This window comes from Corvus cornix, chromosome 4, assembly GCF_000738735.6.
Source record: "Corvus cornix cornix isolate S_Up_H32 chromosome 4, ASM73873v5, whole genome shotgun sequence".
Lineage (NCBI taxonomy): Eukaryota > Metazoa > Chordata > Aves > Passeriformes > Corvidae > Corvus > Corvus cornix.
In genome coordinates this window covers 31,379,869-31,393,415 of record NC_046334.1, presented here as the reverse complement: position 1 = coordinate 31,393,415, position 13,547 = coordinate 31,379,869, and the positions used below count along the sequence as shown (strand labels likewise).

The 13,547-nt window shown below is 38.6% G+C and overlaps 1 protein-coding gene across 1 annotated transcript; it reads right to left on the bottom strand.

Annotated features, from left to right (window-relative positions):
- Nucleotides 1-705: 705 nt before the first annotated feature.
- Nucleotides 706-13,152, bottom strand: BDH2 (3-hydroxybutyrate dehydrogenase 2). The gene is made up of 10 exons (XM_010411696.4): nucleotides 13,053-13,152; nucleotides 11,464-11,544; nucleotides 9,872-9,950; nucleotides 7,821-7,917; nucleotides 7,173-7,281; nucleotides 5,970-6,030; nucleotides 5,213-5,326; nucleotides 4,648-4,706; nucleotides 3,343-3,435; nucleotides 706-2,080 (listed from the first exon to the last, which is right to left on the bottom strand). The coding sequence occupies exons 2-10, from the start codon at nucleotides 11,533-11,535 to the stop codon at nucleotides 2,027-2,029; spliced, it is 738 nt and encodes a 245-aa protein (XP_010409998.1). The 5' UTR covers nucleotides 11,536-11,544; nucleotides 13,053-13,152; the 3' UTR covers nucleotides 706-2,026.
- Nucleotides 13,153-13,547: the final 395 nt, after the last annotated feature.

Sequence of the window (13,547 nt, the reverse complement as noted above, 5' to 3'; positions counted from 1 at the left end):
CATTTTCCTTTAATAATGCCAGCAAGTCTGCTGAAAAACCTCATGACATTAGAACACATTTTAGGGTTGCAACTGTTAACACCTCCATGAAAAGCACTGCTAATAAGGCCAGAGGCAGCAAGCTCTGCTGATTTTTATTTTTCTGGTGCATCAGATTCTTGGCCTACCACTAAAAAAGCCCTTTGTGCCTTTAGTGCAATTTAAAGGCAGGTGGTACTTATTCTCTTGCACAAGTGCTTTGACAACAACAGCAGCAGCCATTTTGGAGCAGCCTCTGTATACTACAATCAGCTACAATCACATCTAAGTGAGCTTAGAAATGTTAAGTAATGATGTCCAGTATGCAGTAAATATAATGAATTTTGTCTCAGATTCTTAATTATATTTTCAGAATACACAGTACAAGCTCCCTGTGTTACTGCAGTGGGGAAGTTTTCCCTTTTCAAGGTAAGCCTTCTGCACCTGCTGCAAAAGAAGGACTTTGGCCTTCGTATTAAACTCTGAAACCATTGAAACTGTGTCCTGCCAGCCTTAACTTTCAATGTTTGAATTTATGTCAGTGAACATTTGTGGAACCATTTTGGATAACTTTGGATTTGTGCCCTAATTTGATCCTGCCTGGCTGCCAGGGTCACTTGATTGAAATACTAGATTCTCTAAAACCACATAAACAAACCACACAAGGTCAGAATGCTCCGGCCATGATTAAAGGTAAACGTTAAACCCATAATGAGCCCAAGGAAGTCAAAATCCACAATACTTTTCTCATTTGTAAAATTTACATTTACATACAGTTATTTTAAAATAAGAGGCCAGATTTTAGCTAGATGTTTCATTATCTTTGAAACAAAATAATTTATATTAATGCTTCAGCTGATACTGAAAAGCTTAATAATAATTTTATAAACATGGCAGCTGTTGTTACAGAAACACACACAATATTGTACATTGTTCCTGTGCTTTGATTACTGATGAATCATACTCAGTAGCATTTCTTCTGTAATTCCTGCCTCACATATATATAATCTATATGAATATATGTATGAAATTACACAGAGTTTCATTTATGAAGTAGATAAATGGAGCTATGTGCAATTGTTAAAGGTGACCATATTTACAGGCAGTCGGACCATCTCATTCATGTTGGTTTTAAGCAGTATGTTAGCAGAACAAATGCTTTATGAATTCAGGGTATTCATTGTCTTAGATCTCTGGGTCAGGACCTATGTTTTTCCCCAGAGTGTGAAACTTGACAATAATAGGTTTCTATTTCATGAATCAAAGCTACCATGTGCTATCACAATAAAAACATCAATACCAACTCTTGTAGAAACAGCCCTTTTCAGAGAAATTTTGCCTTGTGCTTTAGAGTGAGCTGTATTGGTACTTGAGACTAAGGCATAGAGCACCAAAGTGTAGCACCTAGCAACAGATTTTACAGAATTTGTCCAATATCAGTACATCATTTTGGAGAGGAATATATTGACTCTCTAGAGTGGTGAAATCCACTCCTTTTGCTTTTGTGCTGCAAGTCAAGCATATTCATGAAGATCAAACTATGTATTTAAGAATACTTCTCTCACATATACCCCCCATCCATGCCTGCTAGAATAATGGCCTTGCATAGTGGTTCCTGTACATGAAAATCTAATTGTGAGTATTTAATTTCCAAACACCTTGTAAGATGAGAATAAAGATAACTCTTAATTCCTTTCACTCAGATTTGCATAAAACACAACTCAGATTTTGTACCTTGAATAGTATTTTTAGCCCCCTGAACTCTTAAAACATTAAACTGCTGTTCTTTCATGTTTTTGGAGTTGCCATAAATTGAAGCCACATGAAGTGTATTTTACTCCAGTGTTTCTCTATTTAAGGAAAAGTTAATGAGTAAGATCAATCTAGAAAGAGCTTGCAGCAAATTTGTTTGGAAAGACATCACATGCATGATCTCAGTCTTTGCAAGAAACACCGTCCTCATTTTTTGCCCGTCATAGTATGAATTTCCATTTGTAGGTAGAGTCAATCACAAGCTCCATCCTCCATCGATGATTAGTTCATTACCAGTCACATAGGCAGACTGCAATTACATAAAATAAACAATGATTTGAAGTAATTTTTTCATGGCTATTAATTATAGGGAAACACTTTTTCTTTAAATTAAAAAATCTGCTTTCTTTTTACACACCTTATTTTTTGTTTTACAGGCATACCTGAATAAGTAATATAAGATCTAAATATAAACAAACATGGAAATTGAAGCCTTTTACTTAATTCAAGGAAGTGTGGCAAAAATAGTATTAGAGGCATTAAGATGAGAATGCATCCTGAGAATAGAAATTTACAAAAGCTAGACTTCAGGTATCTTACCTGCAGGAAAAAATACCTCACACTATGCTGTTATAAGCTCCGTCCAGCTGAGCAGAGTCTGACCAGGTCAGCCAATAATTATAATGGGACCTAATTGAAAACTTGGACTATACAGATAGTGGGGTAAGCAACTGAGCTGTTGAGATTCTTCCCTATGTTAGTGCTGAAACACACTGAATATATTGAAAAAATGGAATTCTTTTTACATATGGTTGAAAACTCTGTGAGCAGACAGGAAGCAGCAGACTGGAAAAAATTATTAGTGTTATGGAAATACTAAAACCAAGATGAAGTTGAGAAACAGATTACTGATAGATAGCAACATTAATACTGAACTAAATCCATTGAAGTATTTTGACATGGACATTAGGACTGCTGGACACATCCAGACAAATCCAGTCCAGTTTTTTAGTCTCAGTAAATTTATAGCAGCTGAAATAACGTTGGTGTGTGCTCATTAGTGTTGGTGCTGTTTGCAGCGGTCATCAAGAGTCTCGTGTGTGACAACCACAGTGGGTCTGTTGTTTTCCTTATGCTGGAATGGCAGATTCACCCTGAGCATTAGCTAAAATCTCCAGCAGCTCTACACAATTACTTGCCCTTGAGTAGCAAAGGTACGGGATGACTTCTAATTCTACCTCCTTAAAACATGATCTACCATGGTGCAAGCTTAGTAAAGCTGACAAGCTCATTTCTCTTACCATTCAGGATGATTGGGGTCAGTCAATTTCCTCAGGTGACATGAAACCACCAGGCTACCCTACTGAACACCCAATGCCTTGCAATCAACATCAACATTCAGAGTACTTTTTGTATCACAGGTTGAACTCAGTAGAAGAACATAATTTTTTATTTTTGTAAAAATCCAGCTCAAAGACAATATAAATCATCCTGAAACAAATACCCTCTCTACTGTGAGGCAGCAAAGTAGCATGGGATTCTGTGACAGGACATTTTATTGTCTATACTTACTTCATCAGAGGCCAAGTAGACAAAGAGATGGGCCACTTCTTCAGCAGTAGCCATCCTGCCAGTCTTTTGTCTAGCCAGAAAGTCTTTCAGTGCCTGGATGTACAAAAGCATTTGGTATATCAAAAATAAAAAAGCAATTATTTTAATCCGTTGACATGTACAAAGCAATATTGGAAACAGGCCTCTAATCATAACTTTCTTTAGTGCACCAAGTAGGGATGTAATGCTAGAAGAAATATAAAATCAACAGCAGTGTTAATTTCAAGCTGAAAAAAAGTAGGAGGCTTTTAGACAGCACCTAAATCTCTGGTTCCAGAATAAAGCCAACAAAAAATCCTTCTTCCTTTGGTGGTAGATATTCCCATGTCTGTTGCGGTGGCTAAATCCACTTTACACCCCCCAAGTTACCCTAAAAGTGATCTCTCCCTACAACGCTGTGCTAGAAGGTTCTTTGTCTAGATTCTGCTGGTCACTGGCCCTCTCCCCCCTCCCATCCCTTTTCCCATTGGCCCTGTTATGTCACTCAACCTTGCCTCTGTCCCCTAGCCCTCAGACTATTGGTTTTGGATGCTCTGCCCACCTTTGGGAACTCTCAGGATAAAACCCGCACGGGCGTTCAGTTCTGGGTTCTTCTCGCCTCTGCCCCCGTCAGGTGTGTTGTGATTAAACGCCTCGGAATCGCATGCAGAGAACCCCTCTCGCCTCCATCTCTGGTTCCTGCATAAACTGTGGGTGTGAGCGGCTGTTCGCGACTGCTTGCGAAGGTGAGATTGTGTGCACGTGTAGGTGCTGGCAGAGTGCCGCTGCCTGAGCGTCTCCACGAGGGACGCAGTAAGGACAAACGCGGCACCAATCCACCGAAACCCTCTTCCGTACATGTCCTTCAAATGAGAACTTGCAACTACCTACTAAGCATCCCAAATAATGTTGAAATGCATAAGCCAGAATGCTCTGTCATGTTTTTGCACTACCTTGTGGCTGACACATGCCACAAGAGAAAAAGTCCTCTGGTTTTGCACTGGATACTGTAACCTACACTTGGAGTAGCTTTCATGGACGAGAGACCCTCTGCATTCACTAAGCAATATTATCCTTCTGAGGCTTCAGTTCTGTCTGGCCTTAAGGCTTCTGTTGCAAGTACAAGCTGACCACGCTTTAAAAGGAGACAGTAATGTTAAGTTATCCACAGTTCTCTGAAATTGAGGACATTTTAGAATATGGACAGAAGTGCAGCTAAATTTTCTTTTTTAAAAGAGAGTTAAATATATATACACACGTGACCAAGCTAATAAATTGCTTTCTCACCTGTTCTGGGTTAGGCCGGGCTTGGATTCTTTCCTGTAAAGACGGTGTGTCAACAGTTCCTAAGCAAAATTTTAAGTTCAGTGTTAAAACTCAACTGCAACAGCAATCATGACAAAAGTTTATTTTTTCTATTTGTTCTATTTCTAGGTGTAACTTCATAATATAATTCAGGAGAAAGACTGCAAAGCTACCAATACAGCACAGAATTTTAAATTTCAGTAGAAGGCAAGAGTTTGGAGAATAGATTCAATACTTTTTGGATGGTTAAACAACGGTCAGACTGTTAGCAAGCTCTTGCCCGCTTCTAACTTCCTAGACTGGATCTTTGAAAACAACCATTCAAATACTGTGTAATGTATCTATAAAGTGCAAATACCAGGTTAATCAGACTAAACATACAGAATAACAACTTTTCTGTATTAAGCCTTTCAAGCATGCTCTGTTCTTTTAGACTGCTGGTAACTTCAGTTGCCACTTGCAAGTCTATTCTTTGTTAAAAAAGCCAAACTAAACCTGGCCCTCTAGCATCTACTCCTAGTTTACAGAATAATGTCAGAACACTTACCAGGACATATGCAGTTGCATCTGATGCCTTGTTCAATGAAATCAGCAGCCACAGCCTTTGTGAGCCCAATAACTGCTGCCTTTGAAGTACTATAGACACACCTGCTCACAACCCCTAACAGAAGGTCCGTGTTAAGGCAGCACAGGAACATAGTTAAAAAGGAAAAAAAGAAAAAAGGAAGAGCCAACTTTGTTCAATATGCACCTGCTTCTGGACTCCAGCATTTCCTGTAGCAACTGTAGCCTCTCTATAAAGGCAGGCTAGCTAGAATGCCGACTGCTGGAATTCTACTCAGGTATACACCAGAGGAAAGCACACAATCTTTCAATAGTGTAAATCTGGGAAGTAGTCTAGAAAATGTAGCAAGCAGCAAAGATTGAAGAACAGCAGAAATCCATCTGTTAGTCATGATCAGGCTTCCTTTGAAAGCATAGTTACAGCACTTATGTAATTGTCATTTCTTCATTTTATCTCTGAAGAACACATGTAGCAAGATACCACTGGAAGGAATTCCTTTTTAGCTAATAAAAACTGGTAAAGAGGATGCTACAAAACATTGAAAACGCTTGGAGGTAAGGATCTTGGAGTTTCTGCAATTTTCCATCTGTGTCCTTGCATTTATGTTTGAGTTGAATGTGTTCACTTTTTTTTTCTTACTGCATCCCTCTGCAAGATTTAGAAATATCGTTGTGCAATATTTATTTTGCATATCCATCATCTTAAAGATTTATATAAGGACCTCTAGCAAGCTACTGACCTTTGATGCTGGATGCCACAGAAGACATATTTATAATATTTCCAGATTTCTCTTTAAGCATCTGCAAAAGAGTACTTATGTCACTTGAATGCAAACTATTTTGTCATCTTCAGGTTCAGCAAAATAGCCCACAGCAACTCACAGAGCAGCCCTACATGCACCTGATAATCAGGGTAACAAAGCTTAATTGGCATGGGTAGGTGCAAAGTCTGAAATTCTCACTCAGTTCCCCTGAGCCATGTCAGGATTGAAAACTACGCCAGGAAAGGATTTTTTCTTAGGTCACCACCTCTACATCATTGCTCTCTTGTCACCACAGTAAGTTACCCTACACAGACATCTGCTCATACCATCTACTAATGCAGCAACTCACTGATCCCACTCAAACTCTTCTTGTTTTGGAGAAGACTAAAGCACAACACTCTGTGAATTGCAGCTAATTTTCTTTAAGTTATGACCTTTTTAGGCATCCTAAAACCTGATATGCCTGAAGTTGTTAAAAAACCCCAAACTTTGAAAATTAAGAAAAAACCTACCCCCAAACAAATGAAAAACCAAATCAACCAAGCAAAACAATCTGGAACAATACTGAATAGAGTAGTTGTCATCCAGTTATGGTCACAGCTTTCAAACTTGGCCTTTGCATTTACAGGAATGCAAACACCTTATTCAGTCCACCAGTTTTTGCAGACCCAAACCTAGTGATTATGTAAAACCAAAGAAGCACCCTCGAGGTGCTACAGTCATTGAATTGTTCTGCTCTAATCAGCATGTTAGCATCAGCGTCCCTGAATTTCTCCACATGGCAGTCTCCAGAGCTGTATAAAATTCATGTTAATATACATTATTTTAAAATATTTTGTAGCAGTAGTATTGTGCAGATGTGTGCTGTAGTATAATACATTAGCACTGTATTGCAATGGCTCCCTCACTGCTCTGCATAAAGTCTGAAGTATTTTAGCTAGTTTACATAGGTCAACTCCCCAGATAAATATTCTCTACCATATCCTTTAGATAAATTGTCTACTCGAAATATTATGCAGTGCAGAGAATGTTTTACAGTGGGATCACTGTAATCTAAGGGCTCCCCTATCCAAAGCTGCACACTTGTATTTTGTATATTGTCACAGGGGCAACAACTCTGATTTCTCACACTTTAAACAGTGCAGCAGAGACTAAAAGTCATGGGCGGCCAAGCCTTGCCTTTGGAAGGAACGTCTTGATCATTAGATACATGCTGCGAACATTGAGGTTCATCGTGAAGTCCCAGTCTTGCTCCTCACACTCCAGAATGGTTCCATGATGAACAAACCTAGAAATGAATGCATGAAGTGGATTACAGCCTGTCATTTACATTTCTATGGCTTTTTATGGATCTTTTCCCACTACTATTTTGTAGAGGTTAACTTTTCCAACCTTGAAAAGGGGTGGGGGGGTAAGAGCTCTTTTGAAGAATGCCAAGTAGCAGTGTATTTCTTCTGATAAGTATCAAGGACACAATGCAGACTCAATATGTGCAACAAAATGATTGGCAATAGAAGAATTAAAAAAACCAAACCGGAGCACTAGCAGACTGTCATCTTTGTTTACTGTTGTGCTAAGGAGGGCCGAAGCCATCAGTACAGGGTACCCATAGAGTAGGGAAAACATAAATTCCAGAGCTGTTCTATCTTGGCCTGGGTTATGTGGCTGTGCACAAAAGGTCAGTTTTGATGAAAACACATGAAATTTTGTATTAAAGGTATAAAATACATTAAAACATAAGAAATAAAATGCATTGAAGTAATAGAAAGTAGCTCTGGAGGACAGGGAAAACCAGAAAAATAGTAGTAGCAAAGAGAGTCTGGTTACCCTGCAATGTTACAGAGGACATCAATCTTTTCAATCTCCTTGGCCAGATTTTCTATCTGCTCCTTTTTGGTGACATCCAGAACCCGCATTTGAATGCCTGGAAAACACATGGTATTTGTTTCAATGTATTTGACTAAGAATAAGCTGATTATTTTTCTGATGTGCTGAGGATTGCACTTCAGTGAGGATTCAATTCAGTGAGAGCTACACTTAATGATTAAGTTAGTGCAGTGGTTAAACTGGGACAGCATGTCATGCTATTTAAAATTTCAGGAGAGAATTAAAATGATCAACTGTTTTTAATTGTTATACAGTGTGACACAAGCAGATGAGCTAGCATAATTCACCATAAAAACATTCCAAATAAATTGGAATTCCACTATACTCTCACATGGAAGAATGACAGAACTGATATAATCATGATAAACTTTCATGCTCATTATCATAGAGTAACAATTACTTGGAATTACTGTAAGACACTAGTTGCACGTGTCTTACAGTAACATGACATGCCACATTCTCATGCGTGGTTGATGATATCATCAATGAGTTTTATCTAACTTAATTCATGAGGAAAAATTATTTTGCATAAATTATTAAAATCATGAGGACAGGCACACTGGAACAGGATCTTGCAGAGGTTATTAAGGAAATTCCGTCCTTAGAGATGTTCAGAACTTGATTAAACACAGCCCTGAGCAACCTGCTCTAACCTGTGCCACTTTGAGCAGTAGATGGGACTACATGGCCGCCAGAAGTCTCACCCAGAATATATGATTCTATGAAGTACTGTAAAACTGTCTGTAAAGCATCTGAGTGTTGTCTAAATTAAAGGAGAATTTGATTTGAAATGGATAAAAACCTGGTTTTTTTGAAGCCAAAGTGACAAGTCCATGAATAGGCTTTCTATGCCTTAGTTAAATGATACAGACACTTTAGAAGAGATTTGTGTATTCAATCAAACTGAAGACTAGTGATTAATATCACATTGGAATTACCTCTCCTGGATAAAATTCAAAGACCACAACATGCCAATTCTTGATGAACTATAGGTTGACTAATCTTATGTCTAAAGGATGGAAATGGCGCTGAGTATATGGAAAATCATTTCTTTCCTTGTGATCGTACTAGCAGAGGGAAAAAATGTAACATGTTCCCAAACACCCTCAGAAGGAACCTGAAAAGCCCTGAAGTTCCCAGAGAATTACAAAGGGATTTCTTGTGGTGAACTCCAGTTGGCAAAGACTGATAGGCTAAAAGCTGTGCCAGCTGTGGTTTTGTGTATTTTACTGTCACCCTGTAGTAGGAATTCATTAAATCCACTTTCTTCTCTCAAATCAAGTTAGAAGCATTTTCAGCTGTAAAATATATCCAAGTCTTATTTTTTATTTCAATATTGAAAAAATACTTTTACATGTAGTACCCCACTAGTGTCACTTAAAATTAGAAACATCTGTGCAAAACCTGCTCCTTGAAGCATCTTCCTGTGGTGCCAGTAGAAGAGCACCTTTCATGTCTGAACATTTGTACAAACAGAATAGGTGTATCCAGTGTTGCTAGAATCAAATTTCTGAAGATATATGGATCCTACAAGTCAGTAAGGAATGCAGTAGAAGGATAGTTATGTATGGACCATAGAAATACAAGACACTAGGTCTACCTTCCTGTATGTGAGGTGTTCTCCTGATCAGAGAAAAGCATTCCATGCCTTCCAGAGTGATGCACTTGACAATTAGCCTAGTGATGCCAAAAGGTAACTGAAATGGGTGCTGTTCTGGCAAACAAATACCAACTTCTTCTGTGGCACAAGAAAATCAGTTATTCCACATGCTTGGAATAGTGGTCTGTCTGATACGCTGATGTTGCAGTATTTTACATGCTAAATCTCTGCTACTTCACACCAGAATAAAGCCATGCCAACATCTAAAGAATTAGTCTGGATATTTTCCTATTTTCTGGCTTTTTGAAGTTTCCTGTCCTCAATATGTATCTCAGCCAGCCTACACAAAACTTGTAAGAGCTGAACCAATGCCTGCTGTAGGGCCATTTACCTGGATATTTTCCCAGTTCCTGCAGTTTAGACTCATTGATGTCTGTAGCAATGACTTTGGCTCCTTCTTTAGCAAAAGCCTGGACAATACAAGAGAAGCAGTTTATATTTAGATATTCCAGATCGTACCAGAAATAAAATCTGTTTTCTTCTCAGGTCCTTTTTGGCTTGAAATAGAAGGTGGCTGAAGGCAGCTGATCTCTTGTTTTCATTCTGGGCATATCAGGGAGTTGCACAGATCCTGTGATATAGTTATAACTATGTAACTTTGCATGATAAGACAGATTTAAGGTGTTTTTCCTAAAGTAAAATCCATAAATAAAGAACAGTAACTAGACTAAGATAATGGATATTATTATTGTCCTTATTAGCTGCACTAGTAAGCACATTATAAATATAGGGCTAGAATTGTCTGTATTGTTAGATTCAAATGAAGTTAGGATATTTGACAGGCAAAGGCAGAAGTCATAAACCAGGAGTTTTTTATTTTTAACAACATCCTTTGTATCCAAATCATTGGCACAGAACAATATTAAAAGCAGCATGACCTCTGATATTTAACCAGAGACATTGGTTCATTCTTGATGGTCTCCTCCAAAGCCTCTTTCTTTGTATTGCAATTACTGATAAATCAACAGCTAAGAAAGTGAACTCTCTCAAAAGTATTCTGACATCTTGGACTGTAGCCCCTCATCTTCAGCATAAGTGTCTCAAGGGCAGCTTAAGAGGATAGTGACATTAAATGTACCAGCCTTCCGTGGCTTGCTGGGTATTTACAAAGTGAAACCATCAGGAAGATTATCTGCTCCTTGGACTGAGTGATTTATGTAAGAGTCTTCTCTTACATAAAGATCACCAGTCTTCTGTGTTCTTAACCACATGTGTGAGAAACCAACTAGTCTGGCAAAAATCCTACAGGAGCTTTTCCTGAGTTGTTGATTACATTACAGAGAGAACAAGATAACTCTACTGGGTTTTTTATTTGTCATGGAAAAGGGAAGTAGCAGGAGAAGAACTGGTCAAAAGGAGTTACAGGCTAACTGGAAAGTTAATACATACCTTGAATTTTGTTTAACAGTAGTCAAACTTACTTACTTAAAGGGTTTCTTACAGTTGCTCATTGTGAACAATGCTGTGTTGTTAGTATCATGTAGACTTGGTTATGTCAATCATGAATATAGGTAAAATATCTTGGCTTTACTGTAGGGGATCCTCACAGTATCCAGCCTTAGAGCAGGAAATACTCCCTCTGTGTCATCTCTATTTTCTCCCAGAACAAAGCAACAGAGATATTGGATAAAAGGTACAGACAGTACCAACCATATATTGTTAGAAAAGCAGTTGCAGCTGTCCTCAAGTCTTGCTCTTATCATTATCTAACATCTCCACTCAGAGTTGAAGATCTTCATAAATTCAAACAGCACAAAGCCTCCATGATACAGCAGAGTGGCTACATTATTCCCTGATTTTTTCACTGCGTAGTTCTGGCTTCATCTATGGTTTATTCATTCAAGAACTGGTGCAGGTGTCATTGGACAAGCTAGAATGAGAGACCTTGCAAAGGCACAGCAGAACAAGCATTTTCCAACTTACAATAGCAGCTGCTCGGCCAATGCCCTGTGCTGCTGCAGACAACAGGATGATCTTCCCATCCAGCCGCCCCATGGTGCTCACCTGTGTAGGCACGGGATGGCACAGAAATTTAACAAAAACATAAGCCAACGCCACCCTCAGGAATCAGATGCAAACATTTTCCCAAAACTAGACATCATCAATCCAGGGTCTACCTCTGCCATCACAACTGTCCTGTTTGGCTGCAGTGTGACCCTTAGTGATCCAGGGTTCTGAGGGGCAGGGCTGCCCCAACCTTTTTTTTTTTTGTTATATGTAAGGACCTCAAGAAATCAAAAGGCATTTGAGCTCAGAAGTTAAGCTTCGTTATAACAGAAATTGGATTTTATATTTTTTTAAACAGGCAAAAGAAAAAGCCAGGATGAAACAGCAATAATTTGTGCTCTACTGTTTCCAGTAGATGAAACAGCAATAATTCGTGCTCTACTGTTTCCAGTAGATGTTTCCATGGTGTTCTTAAAAAGCAGGTCTGTCTTCTGTTTCTCTCAAACTCCAAACTCTTCAACTTCCTGGACTGCAATAAATTCCACACAATACCCTGGGCTTTGGTATCTGCTCTCAGTTGTCTTAGGAATCTTTCAGCACAGCAGATTCCCAGCCTTAATGAAGCAAGAGAGTGTGGGGGGATGAAGCTGCCAGTCTTGCCTCTTGTTCCTTGTTGTCAGGGAACACTGAGCATACCTGGGGCAGTTGGGAGCCTTTAGGAGCTGCTACCTTAGTCTGTATGGAGCAGCTGAAAGGCGAAATACAGCCCTGTTCTGCCCCAGCACACAAGTTCAAGTGCTGTGTTAGGTTTAATGAAGTACAGCATACAAAAACGCAGGCAAACAAGTAAAAACAAACACCATCCTCTCACTCCTGTAGATTTTTGGTTATTTAAGGAGAAAATTACTTAATAGGATGCTCCAAAGAGCTTCCTAAAAAGTGAAGTCGCTGTGTTCCAGTCACAGTGCAGTATCTGGAGTTTGTTAACCAAGTTCCCCATAAGCAGAACTCCTGCATTTACACAATCCTCTGAGCAACTTCGTCTGTGTAGATACGGATGTGGAAAGGTGTCATAAGAACACAAAGACTTTAAATATACACATAAGTCCAACACACCAAGTACTTCACTGGGAAATTAAGATAAAGGTGCCATAATCTTCCCTATGTTAGCAGCCAATGCTGTCCTCTAGAGATGCTCAGATCCATGCTGTGACTCAGATTAGTAAATCGAATTTAGTGCCCTACATTTTGAATAAATTACTGATTTCTCTTATTTTGATCAGAAATTGTTTTGTTAGGTGTTTTTCCTGACAAAAATTGCAGCGAAACTATTTTCCTGAAGGTTACAGATTCAACAAATCAGACTTCTGAAGCAGTTAATGGAAAAATTCTTTCCTTTCCAAAAGCCACCTGGATCAGTTCAAGTGCTTCCCCAAATCACCTTAACATGTGGGAAGCAAAATGCATTATAAATACATTTTTCAATCTAACCATCAGGTTTTATAAACATTTGCCATACTGATTCTATGAAGCATTTACAAAGAATTATTAATACAGTCACTCACCGAAAGATCTCAAACAACTTTGTTATATTTACTGACCCTTGTACAAAGGAAGTGCTAGAGGTTTGTGGTTTTTTTTACTGTGCTTGTTGGGAGTTGTAGTCCAAATGCTGAGTTTCTCTATACGAACGTAATTTCCTGTTGAAACACTGAGATGCTGCCATCTAGTGAAACTCGGGATTTTAAAAAAAGTGTTATTTTTCTCCTGCACAGGCAAGGACACAAAAGGATCACTAGCATTAGCTATGGGAATTCAAGACATCAGTAGGATTCCCACCAAAAAAAGGCCACAAACATCTTTTCCAAGCAATGTCTTTTTGCAATATGAACTATCAAATTCCAAACCAGGACAATACTTACAGGACTATTTTTTGTTGTTGTTAAACTGGTGATTTACCAATGTATCTTTTGTTTCTAGTGGTTTAACTTGCATATCTTAAGGCAGAATTAATAGCATTAGACTGAAAAATTCTAGGACAAACGAATTTAGCTATAAGC

Bases quoted from the DNA above. Each gene is read 5' to 3' on its own strand.
- BDH2 (XM_010411696.4), bottom strand. From the start codon at position 11,535: ATGGGGCGGCTGGATGGGAAGATCATCCTGTTGTCTGCAGCAGCACAG. The intron at 6,031-7,172 runs GCAAGGCTTGGC...ACTCTTTTGCAG, and splicing joins TCAAGACGTTCCTTCCAAAG to ATGCTTAAAGAGAAATCTGG. The intron at 2,081-3,342 runs GTAAGTATAGAC...ATGTAATTGCAG, and splicing joins TCTACTTGGCCTCTGATGAA to TCTGCCTATGTGACTGGTAA.